This window comes from Engraulis encrasicolus, chromosome 19 (genome assembly GCF_034702125.1).
Source record: "Engraulis encrasicolus isolate BLACKSEA-1 chromosome 19, IST_EnEncr_1.0, whole genome shotgun sequence".
In the NCBI taxonomy this organism is placed as follows: Eukaryota; Metazoa; Chordata; class Actinopteri; order Clupeiformes; family Engraulidae; genus Engraulis; species Engraulis encrasicolus.
Window position 1 is genome coordinate 36,438,630 of NC_085875.1, and position 19,278 is coordinate 36,457,907.

Sequence of the window (19,278 nt, forward strand, 5' to 3'; positions counted from 1 at the left end):
TAAAGCCAGACAGTTGCACTTTGAAATGACTTTAGGTTTGTGTCACATCTTTCATCCTTCTATTTTTTATAAAATGAAACGACTCAATGAACATCCTCCACGATAGGTGATTCCATACTTTTTGCCAGGGGTTGTAGGTCTGTGGCTTCCTTCTTCAGACGCAGAACAGAGGAAAAGTGACAAAGGTTTACGAAATGGTAAATAGCAAACAATGAATCAGGCATCGATCAGATATAATGTGTTTCCCTGACGCCCTCTTTATTGTATGACCCATGTGGTCTATGAGAGAAATGTGTCCTAGTCATTTGGAGAGTGCCAAATGTCTCCCTTTGACCTTTGATGCATAAGTGTAGCTGCTTCAGGATGGGACTGATACAATACATAAATCAGACTTTTTCTTATCACCTATCTGAGAAGGTACAGTAAATCAATTTTCCTTGTTAAGTGAGGCTGTATTGCATGAGGATTCTGCTTTTATTCGTCTTTCATTTTAAAATCCATTTTTACTTTTTCTGAAGATCAGTTTTCAGTGAGTAGCAACCAAAGGTTTTGCTTTTTAACTTTACAGATTCTGTATGGCAGCATATAGGCATACGGCTCACTGATAGAATATGCGTTCAACAGGCTGGTTGAGACAATTTTATTGACACAAAATCATTTCTCATTTGGTCAGGTGATGAGTGAGTTCCACTGGCTCTGAACATGCCTATCCTGACCAGTTCTCCTAAAGCCCATGGCAGTTCATCAAGCAGATCCATACATTTCAATTCATAAATTACATTCAACACATCATTTATTTACCCAGGTGCATTTGTTGACAAGTGGTTTGAGCACCTTTTTGCAGTCTTCGGATCCCTTTTAGGCAATTTTGGGTATTGTTGTTAGTAGCAGGCCATTTGCAGCCAAATGAAGATTTCAAGTATATGTCAAATCCTAGGTATAAGAAAGACATGTTTCAACCTGAGAAATTATGCTATGCGTTTGGTTGGCGTGTACGAATATCTTTTAGCCTCCAGGTGGGTGACCGAGAGGACCAATTCTGCAAGGGCACAGGAAGAGTCATTATTGCAAGGTCTGTGGCCGTGTCAACAGCTGTGTGTGTCCAAAACACAGTTGGCTTGAGTGATGGGATAGGAATTGCAACAGGTGGTCGGAGGGAGAGATTTAGGATGAGAAGGAACCGCAGCCCAGTGGGATGTTGGCAAACTTTAGCTGAAACCCCGGAAGAAAAGGATGTCAGGATCCTGCAGATGAATGAGGGGAAAAAAAAGAGCACTAGTGTGAAAAAAGCACATTCACAATAGAGCATGAACAAATAGGCTATGGGCATGCAATTTTTTTGTACAATACAAACATTGCCCACTGTCAGAATGCATACATGCGGCATGCATAGCACATACTCTCAAGGCCTCATTTTAAGTTTAGTAATAGTTAGTCAAAATCTGAATCCAATAACTTGAACCATTTTTACTATAACAAAAAGGGGACACAAATGTCATTTGAGTGAATACATAAATCACAATATGCCTCATAGGGCAAACATCAGCTTTCCCTTTTTATGCTACAATGAGCAGTTACCTGAATATTGTAGACTCTGAATGCATTGCCTTGTCCTCCATTTTCAAGATGGTTTCCCTTTTCCCCGTTGCCACGACACAGGAGTCAGGCTCTCCTTTGTAAAAACAATGTTGTTTTGTGAGCAGTGTAATACAAGTGAAATGGGAAAGGGGAAAATGGAAGAGAAGATGTGAAGACAAATGTGACCAGATGAAGAAGTAAAGTAAGTAAAGAATGAAAGGCTGATGGGACACCTCATCAACAACATTACAAAAACCACTTACTAGAAGCAGTATGAGAGGTAAGTATGAGAAAGCAGAATCTGGTGGTATTTTTTCAGAACCGTGTTACGAATACCAACCCTTTCCCTAAATCCAAACACTGCCAACTAGAAGCTCTACAAAATATGAATGAATTATACTGGCGATTAGAAAGTTAACAGCTTAACCGTTTCAACGATTAAAAATGCAAAATTGGGGAGATTTAAGGGGCACGTGTCTCATTGCCTTCCGTTAATGACAATACAGGACTTTCGAATACACAAAAGAAAAATATAAAAAAATACTGCAGTGACCACAGACTCCAGACTCAAAATGGCAAAAAGCAAAGAATGCTTCAGTCTGTGTAAACACTTCAAATGATGGCCAATGCTATGACGTGATAATGAAAAAAAGGATAATAAAGAACATTCCTTGCAATTCTCTGACTGAAAAGAACACACAGCAAGAAGATGGAGTTCAAAATCATGCACTTGCCATACTTCAGAGCCCATAGAGTCATGTAGAAAAGCTGATGCTGGCACATAATGTTTGATAAATATTCATGTGTATGCCTAGAAGTCCATTTTTGAAAGGTGTGAACACTTAAGTCTTCTTGTAATCCCACCAATGATAGCCTAACTATGCTAGATGTGTCCCTCATCAAGTACACAAGTCAAATTGGTTTACTTTTGATGTTGGTCTAGCACAGCAAGCCAAACAAAATGAACAAAATCACTTTTGGAAATAACACCAAAGGTTTGTGCTGCATTACTCCAGCGCACTCCCTATGATCCTCATCTGAAAACAGGATGCCTTATTTGATATATCAGTCGTTTACAAATATTAATCACATTACCTTATCCAAAGTAATCAAACGCACACACACAGGCAACACTTTTGTTAAGGGTGTTAAGAATCATTAACTTGTGCTTATTTAAAGCAAGCATTTAGAGTTTAGGACAGTGAGGCTGTCTGCACATCATTCACCAGGTTAGTATTTGGTGTTCCGTCATTCAATGTTGTTAGGCCACTGTCTCTTAAAATACACATCTTGCAGCTCTGGATCAGAAGTTGTCAGAAGTGAAAATCACATACTATAAACTGGAAGTACAGCTCTCTTTGAAGACTGAAAACAGGTGTAGGTTAACTATCTCAATTTATCGCATGTCATGGCTCACTTTTGTGGGGTTTTCTTACACGTCTTGAGGACTGTTAAATTTACCCAAATAATTAAACTGTCAGAGCTGGTAATCGCACGATGCTGTAAAGCAGTTTTCAACAACACAAAGACAGACACTGGACTCAAATAAAATAGGTTTATTTCCAGTCTGAAAATATTAAAATGACAGACAGAAAAAACAGTTTTACGAGGATCTGAATGGGTTAAGAGGAGGACTGATTTTCCTTGATTACTTCATTTGTGTACATATTTATAAATGAGTACAAATATACATATTAATCATTTAATAAAAATAGCTTAGCTTATGTGCACAACAGATGACCAGGGCTTCTCTATAGAGCAGCTTGATTGTGAACAAAAAGATCGCTCACATCCACTCAAAACAGAGGTAAAAACACTGCTTTTCTTAGGCATAATGTGTGGTGACAGGGGTCTACCAATGCATGTTTTTCCACTCTTTTTTTTTGGTTCCCTTTGCACACAGTGACACTGGGGGGTAAAATATAGGACTGGGCCATAATCACAATTATTATACTAAAGGCTTTAGTTCTACATTTTTTTTAAACTGCTAAGTTATTACTAAATATCAGATTGGCGGGCGATGGATTTTCTTTTCAACAACAACGTGAGAAAAGTCAGTATACAGAGACATGAGGCCTGGCCATATAGTACATCATTTACATGTGTGCAAAGGGGCAGGATGTCCAAATGCCACATTGTTTTAAACACTGTTTTGAGGACATTTGCTCATTTTTTGCATCAGCTGTGCAAAAACAAAATCAATAATAAAGAGAGACTGTGTTTTTTTTCTGTGGGATTTTGGGAGCACAATTCAAAATCTTCCGGATGGGTCAGAAAAAGCATGCGCTGTTGAAGCCAAATAGAACAGACTCACAAGGGGAAGCCGGGGTTAGCTTAACATCATATATGATTGTCAGTCTCAGGGCCTTGGAGGGGGCAGCAAATCACAAAACTAAATTTTAGTGTCCACACACTGAAGGGTACACTCACCAAATATGCGCTATCCATACAACCATTTCTTTACAATGATCTACCCAAAACTCTAGATACTGAAAAAAAATCCTTTTTTTGAGGCAAAAGCCATAACTACCAACATTACTTGAGCTCTCTTGTATTGTTGGGGGTGGGGCAATATTATTATCATCATCATCATTATTACTATAATTAGCCACAATACCTTTTTTATATTTTCTTAATAAGTTACAAACATTTTCACTGACAAAAAACTCCACAAAGAATGGGAGAGGGGACAAAGGGAGGGTGGTTAAGGTAACCAATGCAAAAAAAAAACATCAGTTAATTAATCAATAAACAAATCAAATCAATCAACCCACCAAACCAGTCAGATGCAGCAATCATTCACACACTATAGCAGCAGACTATTCTCCCTTGGCCTATGGGACAGCCAGCGCACCTCCTCTACAGGGGGCACGCTCTTCTACACACAAACAAGCTCAGAGCATTCATGGGGGAAACAAAATATTGTTCTTCCTTACAATTCATTCAAAGTCATACAGTAAAAGAAATGCAAAAAAAAAACCTCAAGCCATTTTCAAAGTGTAAAAACAAAAGGAAAAAGAGAAAAAAGAAAAAGAAAAATGTCCACTTATTAAACCATTTGAAAACAACTTCTGGCGATTCTTTTTAAAATGACATACTGGTTGGTCTAACCAACTAGTAAAACCCTACCCTCCCTAGCCAGAACCCTTTGCACCGTCATCCCTCCCCACACCAGCATACTGCAGATGCTAAGCATGACAGGACAGGTGTGTGTGTGTGTGTGTGTGTGTGTGTGTGTGTGTGTGTGTGTGTGTGTGTGTGTGTGTGTGTGTGTGTGTGTGTGTGTGTGTGTGTGTGTGTGTGTGTGTGTATGCCAGCGTGTTTGTGTGAGTGTGTGCGCGCGTGTGCGTGGCAGGGATCATTATGTGAAAGGGGGAAATCCAACAGTTGCATCTTTCCACTCTACACCAATTCGTTCAGCAACACCCCAGCAAATTTACAGGAGGAAATTTCAAACCCGGAAAGTCACACAATTACAGCACACAGCATTTTAAATCCAACACCCATTCACACACACGCACGCACGCACGCACGCACGCACACACACACACTAAAGCACGAAACAGATGAAGTTAGCTTGGTTGGTATAAGGAATAGTTAGGCTCTGTCTGTGAATGGAAATGTAAGGGTCTCAAGAAGCATTGAGAGTTTCAGTGAGATAGTGTCACCATGAGAGGGCGTATGGACAGTATGGACATCAGGGAAAAAAGCAACTCAACACGAAGACAGATTACCTTAGCAAAGCAGGTGCTTTAGTATACAAAAGAGCCAAAACAAAACAAAACAAAAACAGCAAAATAAAAAAAGAAAACCATCAATAAAAACTGAACATGCCCTAAGCCCATGTCAAATACCCGTTTCTTCAAGGACCACACGCCCAATCACATGGTGTGAGAGAGCGTGATGGCTGTGGTGAGCGGTAGGGAACTCAGGGCTGTATGCTTCTGAAAACACAAGGCAGCCAATTTGTACGTTTTTTTTTATTTTCGTAACCCACCACTATAGCTGCATTTGATACAGACTTCACGTTTGTACTAGACAACTGTACACCACAAACAAACAAAAAAGAGAAGAAAAAAAAGTGGAACAAACTGAATCAAAGTTTAAAAAAAATGTTTTAACCAACTGGTTTTGACAAGCAATATGGTAAGGATTCAGGGTTTAGAGGGCAGAGTGCAATGGAACGGTTGGTTGGAGGGATGGTCGTTGGCTGGTTGATAAAAATGTCGGGATGCAGGAAATGATGCGGTGGGAGGCCAGAGCCATCTAATATCAGAGTTACGCCACTCCCATAGACCTCTATGGACCAATCTTTCCACAGCAATGGCGGCTCTCATGGAGCCTCACAGAGCGTTAACATGGAAATCCCCATTGACTTTAGTTCTATTAGAAGTTACTTAGTTCCAGGAGGTGGCCGTAGAACACAGAAAATGTGGTAAAGGTAATGTAATTTGTTTGTACTTAATCTTTGTTTGGTATGTGATGGTTCTGTGTTAGTTTCCAACGAACAGAAGTTTACTGTTAAGAAACATTTTAATCTACACGAATCACATCACCAACCGACTTCCTGGTCCCCGGTTTGCGCAACTCTGTTATTAGATGGCTCTGTGGGAGGCCTTTGCACACGGAGACCTTTGCAGGGGTTGCTGGGAGGGGCAGGGCAGGGCAGGGCAGGAGGGGCAGGGAAGCGGCTGGTATATGACGGACTCGGGGGGGGGAAGGGGAGCTGAAGGTGCTGAGGAGCCATTACAAGGCATGCCGTTTTTACACCAGTGGTAGAAAGGTCTGGGGAACAGCTGATTTTGTAGAGTTGAGGGGATCGTCGAGGGAGAACGAGAGGACGAGGAGGAGGGGGTACGGGCCGGGGGAGATATTCCTTGTAAGATGTGTCGTCCCCCCCACCCCCTGCCCCCTCAAAAAGTCTATGAAGGACTGAAGGACTGAAGGACTGAAACCCGATGGACGAGTCCGGAGAGGAGAGAAGAGATGAGATCCCGGGGGAGAAACCAAGGAGGTCGGGAGGGCGGGTGTCCATTTAGGGTGCTGCGGGCGGGGTGCCTTTTTCGTCGCCTCCTCCTCCTCCTCCTCCTCCTCCAGCACCTCCACTTCCTTGTTTCCCTTCTTTTAACGATGCAGGCGTTGTGTGGAGAGCAGAAGGTGGGGAGCTGGGTGGGTATATTAGGAGGGCTGGGAGGAGGTGGGGGATCACCACATGTCTTCTGTGGAGGCTGAGTCCTTCAGTAGAAACAGGGAGGAAACAGGCCTTTAGAGCCACGGCACGAGCCTACTGTACCAACAAGCTGACTTGTGCTGTATGTGTGTATTTTGAGGGAAGTGCACCTTAGCATGACAACAACAAGTGGCAAATGCAGTGGAGTTGAATGCAGTAATGGGATGCATTGGTGCTCTGGCATCTACGTAGCTCTTTTTTGACCTTTCACAATGCCAATTTAGATACATTTCCCTCTACACAATATGCTTCCCAATATGCTTCCCATGCTTCACAATATGCTTCCCTTCAAGCACGAGTCAGACACTGTGGCTCAAACAGTTTAAAAACGGCATTTAAAGTCATAATTTAAGTATGTTGATGAATGAAGGACACAAAACAGACATCATGATAATGGAACTGGTGCTGAACCTTCATGATGAAGTAAAAAAGGAACTTAAAAAGCAGTTTAAGACAACTCATGGCAACTGACAGCAGGACTAGTGCCTTTAAACTACATGACCAAACAGGGGTGCGTTTCTCGACAATATTGTTGCTAACTATGTTGCTAACTATGTTCGCAACTTCCTTGGTTGCAGTGTAATTTCCCATTGGAAACCTAGTAAGTTGCTAACTGGTTGGCAGCAATGCTTTTGAGAAACAGGTTCCAGAACAAGAACAGCTAAAAAATGCTCTCTACGTAGTGTCCAAGTATGACAACAATACTAACCGTGCTCGACAAGTACAGTATAAACTCTTATGCCAGATATTTTTCAAATATAATGTCATTGTTACTGGTCTGCTGCTGTACTTGCACGTGATCCAAAATGTCTCAGCAGAAAGACGTCAGCCCACACATCTTCTGCTTAATTTAGTTTGTTTGGCCACTCATCCGCTACGTAAAACATCACTATGAGTAGGCGTCTAAAACACACTGCAGTGCTTGATGTCTATTCATGTCATGACTTCACCAAAAGGCAATCTGAAGGCAAGACTAGAACTAAACATCAAAAATCATAACAGCCCTTTCAAATGGCGAGGTAGTCAATTTGGGCTCGTTTTGCTTACTATTTTTAATTTGTCAGTCTGTCGTTGTTAACATTGTGCAAAAGTAAACGGATCAGTTTTGTGTGTAATTTTCAGAAAAGACAAGACAATGACTGCTATGTGATCCCATTATTGTGGGGGCCAAATCAGTTTGAGGTCAAAACCTTTCATTTCCTTCCAACCCATACCATTCATTTGCCTTTTTCTACTTGCAAGGTACAATGTTATCCATTGCAATAGTGAAGCAAACGGGCTGGCAGTGTGTCAGTTGTTGTGCCCAGAACTAGTGGTTTCCTATTTTAACAAATAAGGGGATGTACAAGAAATGCTACAGGACTGTTACATTTTACAATTGGTTGTGAGTCACCAAGGACTGACAACCATGAACCCTGAGACAACCCTGAACCCGGACTGAACTCCTTCAACCCCGCCTGAGGATGGCAACTATTCCATACCATTGTTCAAGTTAAACCCATAAGCTGATTTTAGACTGTAATAATAATAAAAAATATTCGAACACTTAAAACAAATCAACTTGGCATGGGCAACACATTCCCTGAGAGCTGTGCCATGCGTCAGATGAGTTTTTTTTTTTTTGCAGAACCCACAATCATGAAGCAGAAACAAGGGGCAATCTCTTCAAATTTCCAGCATTGTGCTACCATTTGTTCGCAGTAGAAAACCATCATCCTTGACAAAACGCAACAAACACCCTACAATGCATACACCACAATCAGATTCAAATGTCCACAAAGACTAAGCTTACTGTTAGACTGCAAAGCAATGATCGTTTTCTTTACTGACACCTTTTTGGATGCCGAACCAACATGACTGAAAAAGATCAATGTTTTATATAACCGCAAATGATGAATGCATAGCTGTACGATCAAGTCACTGATTTTCATGTACATAATAACCACAACAGGATTCTAACGTGCGAGTGGATCATGAGGCCACCCATAAGAGGAAAGGATGGGAGTAACTAGATTGAAAGGTGACTCGAGTCTGAGGTCTTCTAAACACACATTACCACTACTGAAGAAGCACCACGACTACTCTTCCATTATCTGGCAGCAAACAACACCTATGGCTCTTAACAGCAACACAAAACAAGAACTACAAACACAATGAAAAGACCCTAAAAAGCCTCTAGATGAGGATGAGGAACACCAGATGAAGAAATGAAAAGTGCAGAATGAATGACGGTATGGAGGAGATAGAGACAGATATAGACACTCAGGTAGACAAAGAGGAGCCGTTGGTCACAGAGTGGCAAGGAGACTAACAATGTGCTTGAATGGGCGACATAGTTAATCAGACAAACACACACATAGGGTGCATTCCAATGTGCAGACTCCCATGCTCCACTTGTGCTTGGGCCCTCACCCCACCTCCTGGCCCCACCTCCTTGGAGAAAACAATTAAGTTTCCCCGCTGTCAGCCTAGGCACAACAACTTTTGGAGGACTGTTCTTCATTCACCATGCCGATTGTAGATGAGAAAATGACATTAAAATTGCAAGTTACTGGTTTGTTTTATTTTGTCATCAGTGACGTCATCATGAGGTCACAAGCAAGGAAGTGAGCAAGACAGGATGGAGGTCTGTATATTGGAATGCATCCATACACATGCTGATCATGCTGATTGAATCAACCACACATGCGCACATACACACATCCACATAGCCATCTCCCCAGTCAGGACTAGAGTGTGGTGGCATGTGATGGTGTCATACTCACTGTGTCCTCGTTTCTGAAGGGGTTGAGTTTGTTGTATACTGCTTCAATAACGCTTCGTCTGAGGAAAACAAGTACACTTCATCAACAAAATAGAAAATGGTAGTACATCCACTGACCTACAGTAACGTGTTCATACATGCTCACTGACAAACATACAAGTGGTCTTAGAGACAGGTGTGTAAAATAAAGACCTTATAACTGCAAGTTTGTGAGATCACAAGTGCATGTGTATTACCAAAGAAAAATCAAGTAAGTCTTGGGTTTTTGGTCTTTTTTAGGATAAGCCAGTGCGAAAGTAGGCAGGAAAGCAGAGGGATAAAGACAGAAGGATTGGATTGGAACTCAAACCTAGGTCGCCATTTGGCAATGTTGGCCGTACAGGTGCGTGTGTATAAGTGCATTGTACACCCACACAGGGATGGGAATTGAAAAATGGTTCTTGATAAACCGGTTCTAAGTGTTTAGATTCCATAAAATCGTTTGGCAGTTGCTTTAACAATTCTCTAATTGACTCCAGTAAGCAAAAATAATGTCTGTAACTTTCCTAGGCTACGCACGCTAGCTTGATTCCAGCAAGCACCATCAATTAATAAGTCAAATCCTTGTCCTTTCTTTTCGCTCAAATGAGAATCGCTAAGCAATGGAATCGTTCAGATGAATAAATAATGGAATCAGAATCGTAAAAATCTTATGAATTGCCATCCTTACACCCCCCACAAGTAACTAGTCTAGTAAATGAAGTTCGTGACCCCAGCCTGTATGAAGATTAGGGCTGGGTATAATAATCGATTCAATCGATAATCGATCGATATCATTTAAAATTCACATAATCGATTCACAGGGCACAAAATCGATTTTTTTGGTTCTTTTTCTTTTTGTTCTTTTTGGTTAATTTAGGTCTATGGAAAATACCCTGTAAGTATTAGTCAATTAGGCCTAGGCCTACTTATTACAAATTAGCAATCTGTTAACACTGTCAAGTCACAGCCCTTTGACATTTTTATATAAAAATAGGCAACAGCATCTTTTGAGGGAAATCCTAGCACCAAGAAGGGAACGGATTGAATCGATTCGGAATGAATCGAATCGAATTGAATCGTGATAAATCGATTCAAAGCCCTAAGAATCGAAATCGAATCGATATAGGAACATGGCTGCAATACCCAGCCCTAATGAAGATGATATGACATCCGCATTTCAACATCCAGCGAGACTTTGGCACTCACTTGCTGGCGAGCTCCCCGCCCGGCGGTAGGTTTGGGATGTTCTCTGATGCTAATGTCCGCATCACATGCACCATGTCAGGGACACCCTCTTCACCATTCTGCTTCAGGATCTCTGCACACACAGACGGACAGAAAGCATGTTCAATTAAGCACACACCTCTGTCTTACTATGGAGAAATGGGGCCTATACTACAAAGCTGGTTCAGGATAAGTTAAATGGTAAATCATCTAAAGAAGAGCCTGGAGTACTCATTTTCGTAAGAAAAGCTCTTAGATGATTTACCTCTTAACTTAACCTTAACTTATCCTGAACCAGCTTTGTAGTATAGGCCCCTGGACATACAGGACGTCCCAAAACATGTACTGTTTATACACACTTCGAGTCATTATAATGTTAGTGTTTGTTGAAAGTGTAGTGATGGGCGCGCTCAACTTCTATTAGTGAAAGAAAAAAACGTTACGTGCGAGTAAAAAAAAAAAAAAAGTTAACTTGTGGACATATTATAGTGGTACAATAAATGATGAGATTCAGCTCGTAAGTGCGTTTTTTCATCCTTCCAAGTTTGCCGTTTGTTGAAACTCGTGTCATTTTCAAAGTGTAATAGGTTTCACATTTTATTGTGTTCTCAAATCCCATTCTCATGTCTGAAACGATAGCAGCCAATAAAAATGAATTCACACGGCACAGATATGCCAAGAGGACTGTGTGATTCGAATCGTCAGCAATGCATGGACCTGAACGGTCATCAGTTGGACAGCAAGCAGTGAGCAAGCGGACAAAACAATTAAATGTCTTTAAATTCATATTGCACAATCATTTTAAGTGTGTATACATTTTCAGGACAGACCCTGCATATTTAACTTAGCTTATCATAGTGTATAACACTGACTTGATTTGAAGATTTTATGAAGGAAAGGAAAAAAACCTAAAGGAAAAAACCTTATGTCTGAAGCAAAAGAAATCTGACTATTAAAGGGGCACAATGTAGAATGACGTAGTTTGTGCAGTGCCCGTGGCATGCCTGTCTCAAAATCTACACAGTCATGAAAAAATGCTGTTTAAGTAAGCTTGCAGTGAGAATGATTTTCATCACCGAATGCCAGCAGTTCAGACAAATCTGAATACCGTATGTAAAGCGATTTTTCATATGAGAAGTGACTGAAATGTTTCCCACAACACTCGTAGCGGACCGCTCTGTCAAAAAGTTACATTTGGGGTTCTCAGCAGATGGACCGTGAAAGTGGTCATGAGAGTCATTGTTTACTTACTAATGACTCAAATAAGCATCGGCTGACTGGACAGCGATTAATTAAACTTTTAATCCTACATAGAGCCCCTTTAAATGTAATGCAGTGTGATCGAATGTAATAGAAGGTGTGTGTGGAAAGTAAGAGGTGTTTGGGCATGAGTGTTACCCTCTACTCGGCTCTCCAGGTACTTATCCAGCTCCTGTTCCCTCTTCACGGCCTCAGCGGTCACCTTGGGTGCCCCCTCAAAAGTCACTAGCACCACACTCATGTTGTCCCGGCTCCCCTGCAAACACACAACGTCACAAATACACAATTAGTGGGAACAAAGGCTGCTGGTCAGTCTCATAACACAAACAACAACAAAAAAGAAAAGAAAAAGTGATTTGATAGCCTTTCATCCACAGAAAATGTCATCTTCCAAGTTTCAAATTGGTAATTCTAAGTGTCTGAAAGTCAATCTAAGCTAGTCAGTACTACATCCATGTTCCCAGTAACGTTTCAAGGAGATATTTTTAATTGACTTCATCAATCACCATCCATGCAGCTCCAGGTGCCTGGGTAAATGTTGCGAATGGCCATTCCTGGATATGGGTGGGGAACCCATACAGTACATGCAAGACCTGGCCTCCCATAGCCTGGCGACGCCATCCTATGGACTCCACCCAAAGATTTTAGCTCCATACATAGTCTGGCAAAACCCTCCTAGCTCGGTTCACTCACTGTTTAGTCAATCAGCAAACAGTTGAGAGTGGTGATGCAGAACTCACCCGCAAAGTGCGTTACTGATTGGTTCATGTAACACTATTCACACTTTTGTTTTCTTATTTGTATGCTTTTGCGACACTATATCGTAACAGTCATGCTAATAAAGCACAATATGAGTTTTAATTTGAATTCGGAACTCCAATGAATTTAAATGGCAGAGTAAGATCAGACCATCTCCCACCCTCCATGGAGACGGATTCCTCTTAGTTTTCGCCAGACTGTTTGACGGAGTCAACAGTTGGCTTTCGCCCAGGTTAGGCCTCCCATTCCACTGCAATGAATCTCAAAGTCTGAAACATGGCGAGACTTAAATACATTTTACAATGAAAGACAGAAGGGGGAGCTCCCATCAGAAATTGTTGTAAAATAGCCAAACTTGACTGGTGCTCCTTTAATTCCCATTTACTTTATTTGGAGATTTCTTGGTTTTGCCATGACATCATATTGTCAAACTGTATAATGTTGAAGAGTTTAAATTGTGTTTCTTGAACTGGAGCTAATATACTTGATTTTTGTTTTTGTTTTTGCATTATTAACCAATTCAGTTGACCACCAAGAACAGTTCCCAAATGTATGTATATTTCTTGTCTCGGCGCCTGTATTCAAATGAAATCTCGACTTTTTTCCATTTACCACAATGTGTGTTAGGTTTACCAGACCTCCATGCCAGTGTAAACCTCCTTAGTGTGAACTAGACTCCATAGTGTGAAGTAGAATACCATTGTCTGGAATGTGCCATATTGTTTAAAATGTACATTGCCGTGCACAATGGTCACTAGTGACCTCGACTGCCGGTTCAGGACAGAGTGGTGCTTGTTCACGGAAAAGAGCAACACGCATCCTAAATGTTCCGTAATCAATTTGATTTCCAACAGGGCTCCTTGCACAAAGGCAACCTTGTGAAAGAGGAGGGATTGTCTTTCCGATAAGCAATGTGTTCCCTCTCTAACTGATGCAATCCATGAAACTCTGGACCAGTGTGGAAGAGAAGAAAAAAAAGAAAAAAACAGAAAATGGCTTGGCGAGGACACAGTCACACGCTTAGGTATGAGACATTCACCTAAAACCTAACGGCTTATCCACTGACCCACTTGTGCCTCTTTTCCACTGCCGGTTTTCTGGTAGGCCTACAGCTCAACACAGCGCGACTCGGCCACCACTTTTTGCTTTACAATTGAAATGTGTCATGCCTATTCGAAAAGCAGAAAGTGGCGGCCGAGTTACGCTTTGTTGAGCGATTGGTAAGCCTACCACAAAACCAGCAGTGGAAAAGAGGCATTGCAGCCCATGCAAGAAATGAACTGATGACTACAATAGCTGCACAGAACTGTGCACGCTTACCGTGTGAAGATCCACGAGAAGGTTTCAAGCAGCTGACTTAATAATACATGTACTATACATGTGTTATATTGAATTTAGAAGTAGAAACTAAAATGTTAAGATTTCATTCATAAGTCATTTGAAGTCTGTCTCATCAATCTTCCATCGACCTTTAGGGTAGTTTTTTTTAGGTATAGATGCTTTATATAACCCTCACTGGGTCACTAAGCCTTCTGTTTGGAATATGCCTCAGGTAATGGGTGCAAGTCAACCTTCGTCCTCTTGTCCTGTCCTGTGGCCTCAGACCACTTGCCTCAGTGCCGCCCCACCTTCGTGGAGAAAAAGACTCTGTGCCGTCAACCAGTGCAGAGCAATGTTTTAGGGCAGGGATGTCAAACTAAGGCCCAGGGTCCAGATTTGGCACTGGAGATAATTTCCAATGTGTATTACAGTTGGCCCACATACACCATTCAAACGTAACAAGCCTTGAACATGAAATTTTGTGTCACAGGAGTATGAGTGGGCCCAGGCCAATGAAACAGCTCACACTCATATTGCAGGCAGGCACATTAGAACTACCATATATGAGGAGGAAGAGTGTGTGTGGAATTTAACTATAAATAAGTGAACAATTTTAGTAAATTTAAAAAAATGTATATATTGTGTTCGGCCCGCGACTGCATTCAACATTTTTATTTTGACCCTCAGTCAATTTTTGACACCCCTGTTTTAGGGGCTTTGTCCCACTGAACATCCTGATTGCAAATGAGAGTGACCTTTGAATTTCGTTTTTTGCAAAGGCATTACATTAAAAATTTCATTATTGACGACATGGAGCCTTGTATCACAAGGCTGTAGGCCACAGGTAAGAGTAAGAGGACTGAAAAGACTGAATGGCACACAGCAGCACCTGCAAGACTGTGCTCACCTTGTACAGACAGGTGTCGACAATTTCATTGCAGACCCTCTCCAAGTCGTCGGTGACCTCCAGCCGGGAGCGCACAAAGTTGCACAGCTCTTCGTTGGCCATGACATCCCAGATGCCGTCGCAGGCCAGCACGATGAACTCGTCGTGGGGCACCGAGCGCTCGATGGCGCACACCTCTGGCTCGGGAGACACAAGCTGCTCCGTAGGCCCCTTGCCATGCACACACTTGTAGTCAAAGTCGCCCAGGGCCCGCGAGACGGCCAGCGAGCCGTTGACCCGCTGGATCATGACGGAGCCGCCGGCGTTCTGGATGCGTTCCTTCTCCGCCGGGTTGCTGGGCTTGTGGTCCTGCGTGAAGAAGTGCACGTCGCCGGCGCGGCTCAGCAGGCCCCGGGAGTCGCCGCAGTTGATGAAGTAGACGTGCGTCGGCGACACCATGGCGCAAACCGCCGTCGAGCCACTGCGGTCCGTGGCGCCGCCGCCGCCCTTGCGGTTCTCTGAGATCTGCCGCATGTGCTCGTCGATCTGCAGGAAGCCAGTGCGGATGCCCATCTTCACCTGGTCCACGCTGGGCACGTCTCCCGCCTCCCCCGCCGAGGCTTCCTCCTCCTGCTCCTGCTCCTGCTCCTCCTTGGACGGCTCTCCACTACTAGCGTTATCTGACTGCTGCTGCGGCTGCGGCTCGGGTGGGAGCTCGGCGGTGCCCTGGAAGTCGGGGTTGCTGGTGATGTGCTCCAGCAGGTGTTCGCAGCAGTAGCGTGCCACCTGCGAGCCGGCGTGCCCGTCGTACACGGCGAAGAAGGACCAGGGCGAGAGGCCGTGTGGCAGGCCGATGACGGCCGTGTGCGCGTCCTCCATCTCCACCCGCCAGCCCTGCATGCTGCTCAGACCGTAGCGCAGGCCGTTCCCGTCGCCCCGCGCGTTCTGCTTCTCCATCTTTGGCTTGTCCAAAAATGCACCCATTGTTGTTGTGGATGAGTGGTGTGTGTGCTTTTAGTTACAATGGTCCTGTCTAGAGATAAATGGAAGGGGGGAGGGGGTAATACAGAGGACGAAATAATAAAAAAGAAAAAAGTTAGCTATTGACAAAAACATCTTAACGCAAAAAGATAACATAATTAAAAAAAACAGCAGTTGTGTTACTTCAACATCCCTTCCTTTTTTACATTTTCAAGTGGTGTTTCGGCTAGCGCTGAGCAATCACGGTTACCAAATTTAAGTAACAATAATTTATGGAGAGCTGATCTATCTCGTTGCCAGCCTTGTATGGAAGTGAGATTATCACTTCACCACAGCGCGACGCGCTGCTAAAAATATCCGGCTCGACCTTAGGACGTTTGTGGTCGTCTTGATGGTAGCAAAAGTACCATTAACCTAAGCTTTTACATAGGCGTTTTCTATAAACGACGGGTGTAGGTTGGATAAGAATACTTCTCATACAGCAGAATCTACTTAATATATCCAAGATCCCCGCACTGTATACAATATTTTTTTATTTGCTTTTGCAATTTGCAATTGCGCTTGTGCCATAGGGTAACGCACGCCTGTCAGTTAAAACACCCTATTGATTGGCATAGGATGGCGTGACAGAAGAAGCGTATACTAGAAAATAAATGTAGTTTAATGTTATCAGGACATATTATCTTGTAGAATAACACGGTTCCTATAAATAAGGTTGCCTTCGTTAGTTTAATCTAGCCAGTCAATAAGTCATTTGTTTAGAGTTCCATCCAAATACTTGGTCGCAACTTCATTTTTAGAGTAAATAAATAATGTCACAAACGGGCAGACGTAAAGCGTTTCATAAAATCCGTGCGCGGCGTGATGCATTTGATACATTTTACAAATAAAGGCCTTCAACCCCAGTGAACGGCACAAACACAGGAGTCAACAGTACTGGCATAGCGTCTTGACAAGCAATGAAGCACTGCGTGGACACGGATGCGTCGTCGTAATGCGCGCCGCAGAGCGCACAAGGCCTACACTATTAACTCGGTTCATTGTAATATCGATGACGTTTGGTAAATGAAATGGTTGTTTCGCACAATTGCATGCAAAATGATGATTGGTTCACCTTTTCGGGTTCAACTTGGAAAAGGGCAGGCTAGCTACTATGCTAGCCTGTTATGCTAAAAAATAGACTAGCATGTTGATAATAACGTTAGCTTCCGTGTAAACAGTCGATATTTTTATTGACCAAATACCCCACAAGGCTGCATCAAAATGCATCGTTGACAACTTACCAATTCAGTGTAGGCCCAGAAGGTATCTTACGACGTTCGTCGTTGTGAAGGAATTGCAACAACGGCCAGAAACGCCGTTAAAGCAAGGGCTCACCGTCAGATGGACCTGGTTTGTTGACTGGCTTGTGCTGGGAGAAATATGCTTTCCCCGCGTTCAGTTTGTGAAAGAGCGGACCTCCCCGTTGTCTGCTAGCCGGGGATGCATTATTACAATATTCTGCAAAATATTTACATAAGTATTTTCGATTGTGATGATGGGTTGGGGGGCTACGCCGAGCAGTTTACCCACCCGCACGCTGAACCTTAGCCTCTCGACGAGAGAGGACCTGGATTGAAGACCCGGATGTACATTCAGCAGGTTGCGCAGTCGAAACAAATGACATCATCCTTTTTACGAGCGCCTTTCCATAGCCTAGATTAGAACTACACATCATCAGATCACCACAACCAAGCTCTGTCGTGCTTGCCGACCTTGCTGAGTAGTAGGCCCAGGCTAGGCAAGGCTATGGTCTGCAGAAATGTAGCCTATTGAAATAGACGATTTATTTCGAACAGTGCTTCAAATAGTAGCCTAGATGGCTCAGGCATGACTGAGTTCTGTAAAAAATCAAGGTTTTCCTTGATCATCTTAGAGCAACATGCAATGCGTTTCAAGATGTAAAGCTTTTATTGTCATTATCTAGTCTAAACATCAAAAAAGAAAGGCCACATGGTGCAAATTAAGCAATAGCACAGGAGACCTAATAAGCAATCAAACGTCTCAAGTTCAAGTAGGCTTATGCTACAGAAGGGGGTCTGTGCCTAAAAAATGTGAGAGGGCCTACAAATAATAAAAAAAATAGGCCTAATATGAAAGGTCTTTATGATTTGACCTGTACATGCAAGCTAGTGAATAGTAATTATTTCAGAAAACTTTCAATTAAGATGTAAAGCAGTCAGCAGAATACTGGAAAAATAGCACGCACAGCTCAGACTCAGACAGTAGGCTATTGGTGGTCTTCAAAAACTTAGCAGATTTGACGGAGGTGTTTCTGCGCAGTTCGTCCCTCTTCAAACCTGTCACCTCGTCAACTACATCGGTTCGGCAATGGGAGTCACAGAATGAGCGCGCTGAGCCAAAGGGCCAGTCCAATAGCCCAACACTACCACACTGTATTGAGGCTTCGGGAGGGAGATTTACTAACATTCCAAACTCTGCTAGTTGGCCTCTGTACACTCTCCTCCCTAAACCTCACTCCCATCCCGGGTCAACGGCACCACTGTGACAAAGGTGTTCCTGCATAGTTCGTCGCCCTCAGGGCGCGAACCTGCCATCTCGTCAACTACATGGGTTTGGCAATGGGAGTCACAGTACGAGCGCGCTGAGCTAAAGGGCCGGTCCGATAGCCCAACGCTACCACACTGTATTGACGCTTCGGGAGGGAGATTTACTAATGTTCCACTCAGAACTTTGCTAGTTGGCCTCTGTTACACAGACCTGGAGACAATGTGATGGTAGCTATTAATGCACACCCCCAAACAGCGGTGAGACACCTTGGGGTGCAAGTCAAACTACTTCCTCATGCCCTTTTCTGTGGCATCTGGCCTCGTGAGACAAGGCTCGACATCATTGATAAGCAAAGCTTTTATCTATCTGTATCTTTCAGAAACACATTTTTGACATGAGAACGGTAATTCTCTTATTTGCTATTGTGATTTCGAACTGAGGAAAGCTCCCAAAAGTTGCCCTGCCCTGCTCTGGCTGACATGAAGCTCGGGTAAAACAGAGGCAAGAGAATGGGAGAACCAGGACATGATGGGAGATATACTGTAGGTTGTATTCCAATATGTGGACTTCCGTCCTTCCTTGCTCACTTGCCTGCTTGTGACCTCATGATGACGTCTCTGACGACAGAAAATTAAATTAAATTCAATCTTGCAAAAGCACAATTCTAATGTCATTTCATCATTTGCAATTGAGATGGTGAATGAA

At 42.9% G+C, this 19,278-nt stretch overlaps 1 protein-coding gene across 4 annotated transcripts; it reads right to left on the reverse strand.

The window, feature by feature from the left end:
• Nucleotides 1–626: 626 nt before the first annotated feature.
• Nucleotides 627–17,645, reverse strand: ppm1aa (protein phosphatase, Mg2+/Mn2+ dependent, 1Aa). Of its 4 annotated transcripts, none has more exons than XM_063184270.1 (6): nt 17,307–17,645; nt 15,064–16,075; nt 12,216–12,333; nt 10,800–10,911; nt 9,574–9,631; nt 627–1,244 (listed from the first exon to the last, which is right to left on the reverse strand). In XM_063184270.1, the coding sequence occupies exons 2-6, from the start codon at nt 16,024–16,026 to the stop codon at nt 1,209–1,211; spliced, it is 1,287 nt and encodes a 428-aa protein (XP_063040340.1). In that variant the 5' UTR covers nt 16,027–16,075; nt 17,307–17,645; the 3' UTR covers nt 627–1,208. The 4 variants fall into 4 exon arrangements, with proteins under 4 accessions (XP_063040340.1, XP_063040339.1, XP_063040338.1 ...); XM_063184269.1 differs by lacking the exon at nt 627–1,244 and adding an exon at nt 1,583–1,672 and having other exon boundaries at nt 15,064–16,071; XM_063184268.1 differs by lacking the exon at nt 627–1,244 and adding an exon at nt 1,583–1,672.
• Between the last annotated feature and the right edge of the window lie 1,633 nt (nt 17,646–19,278).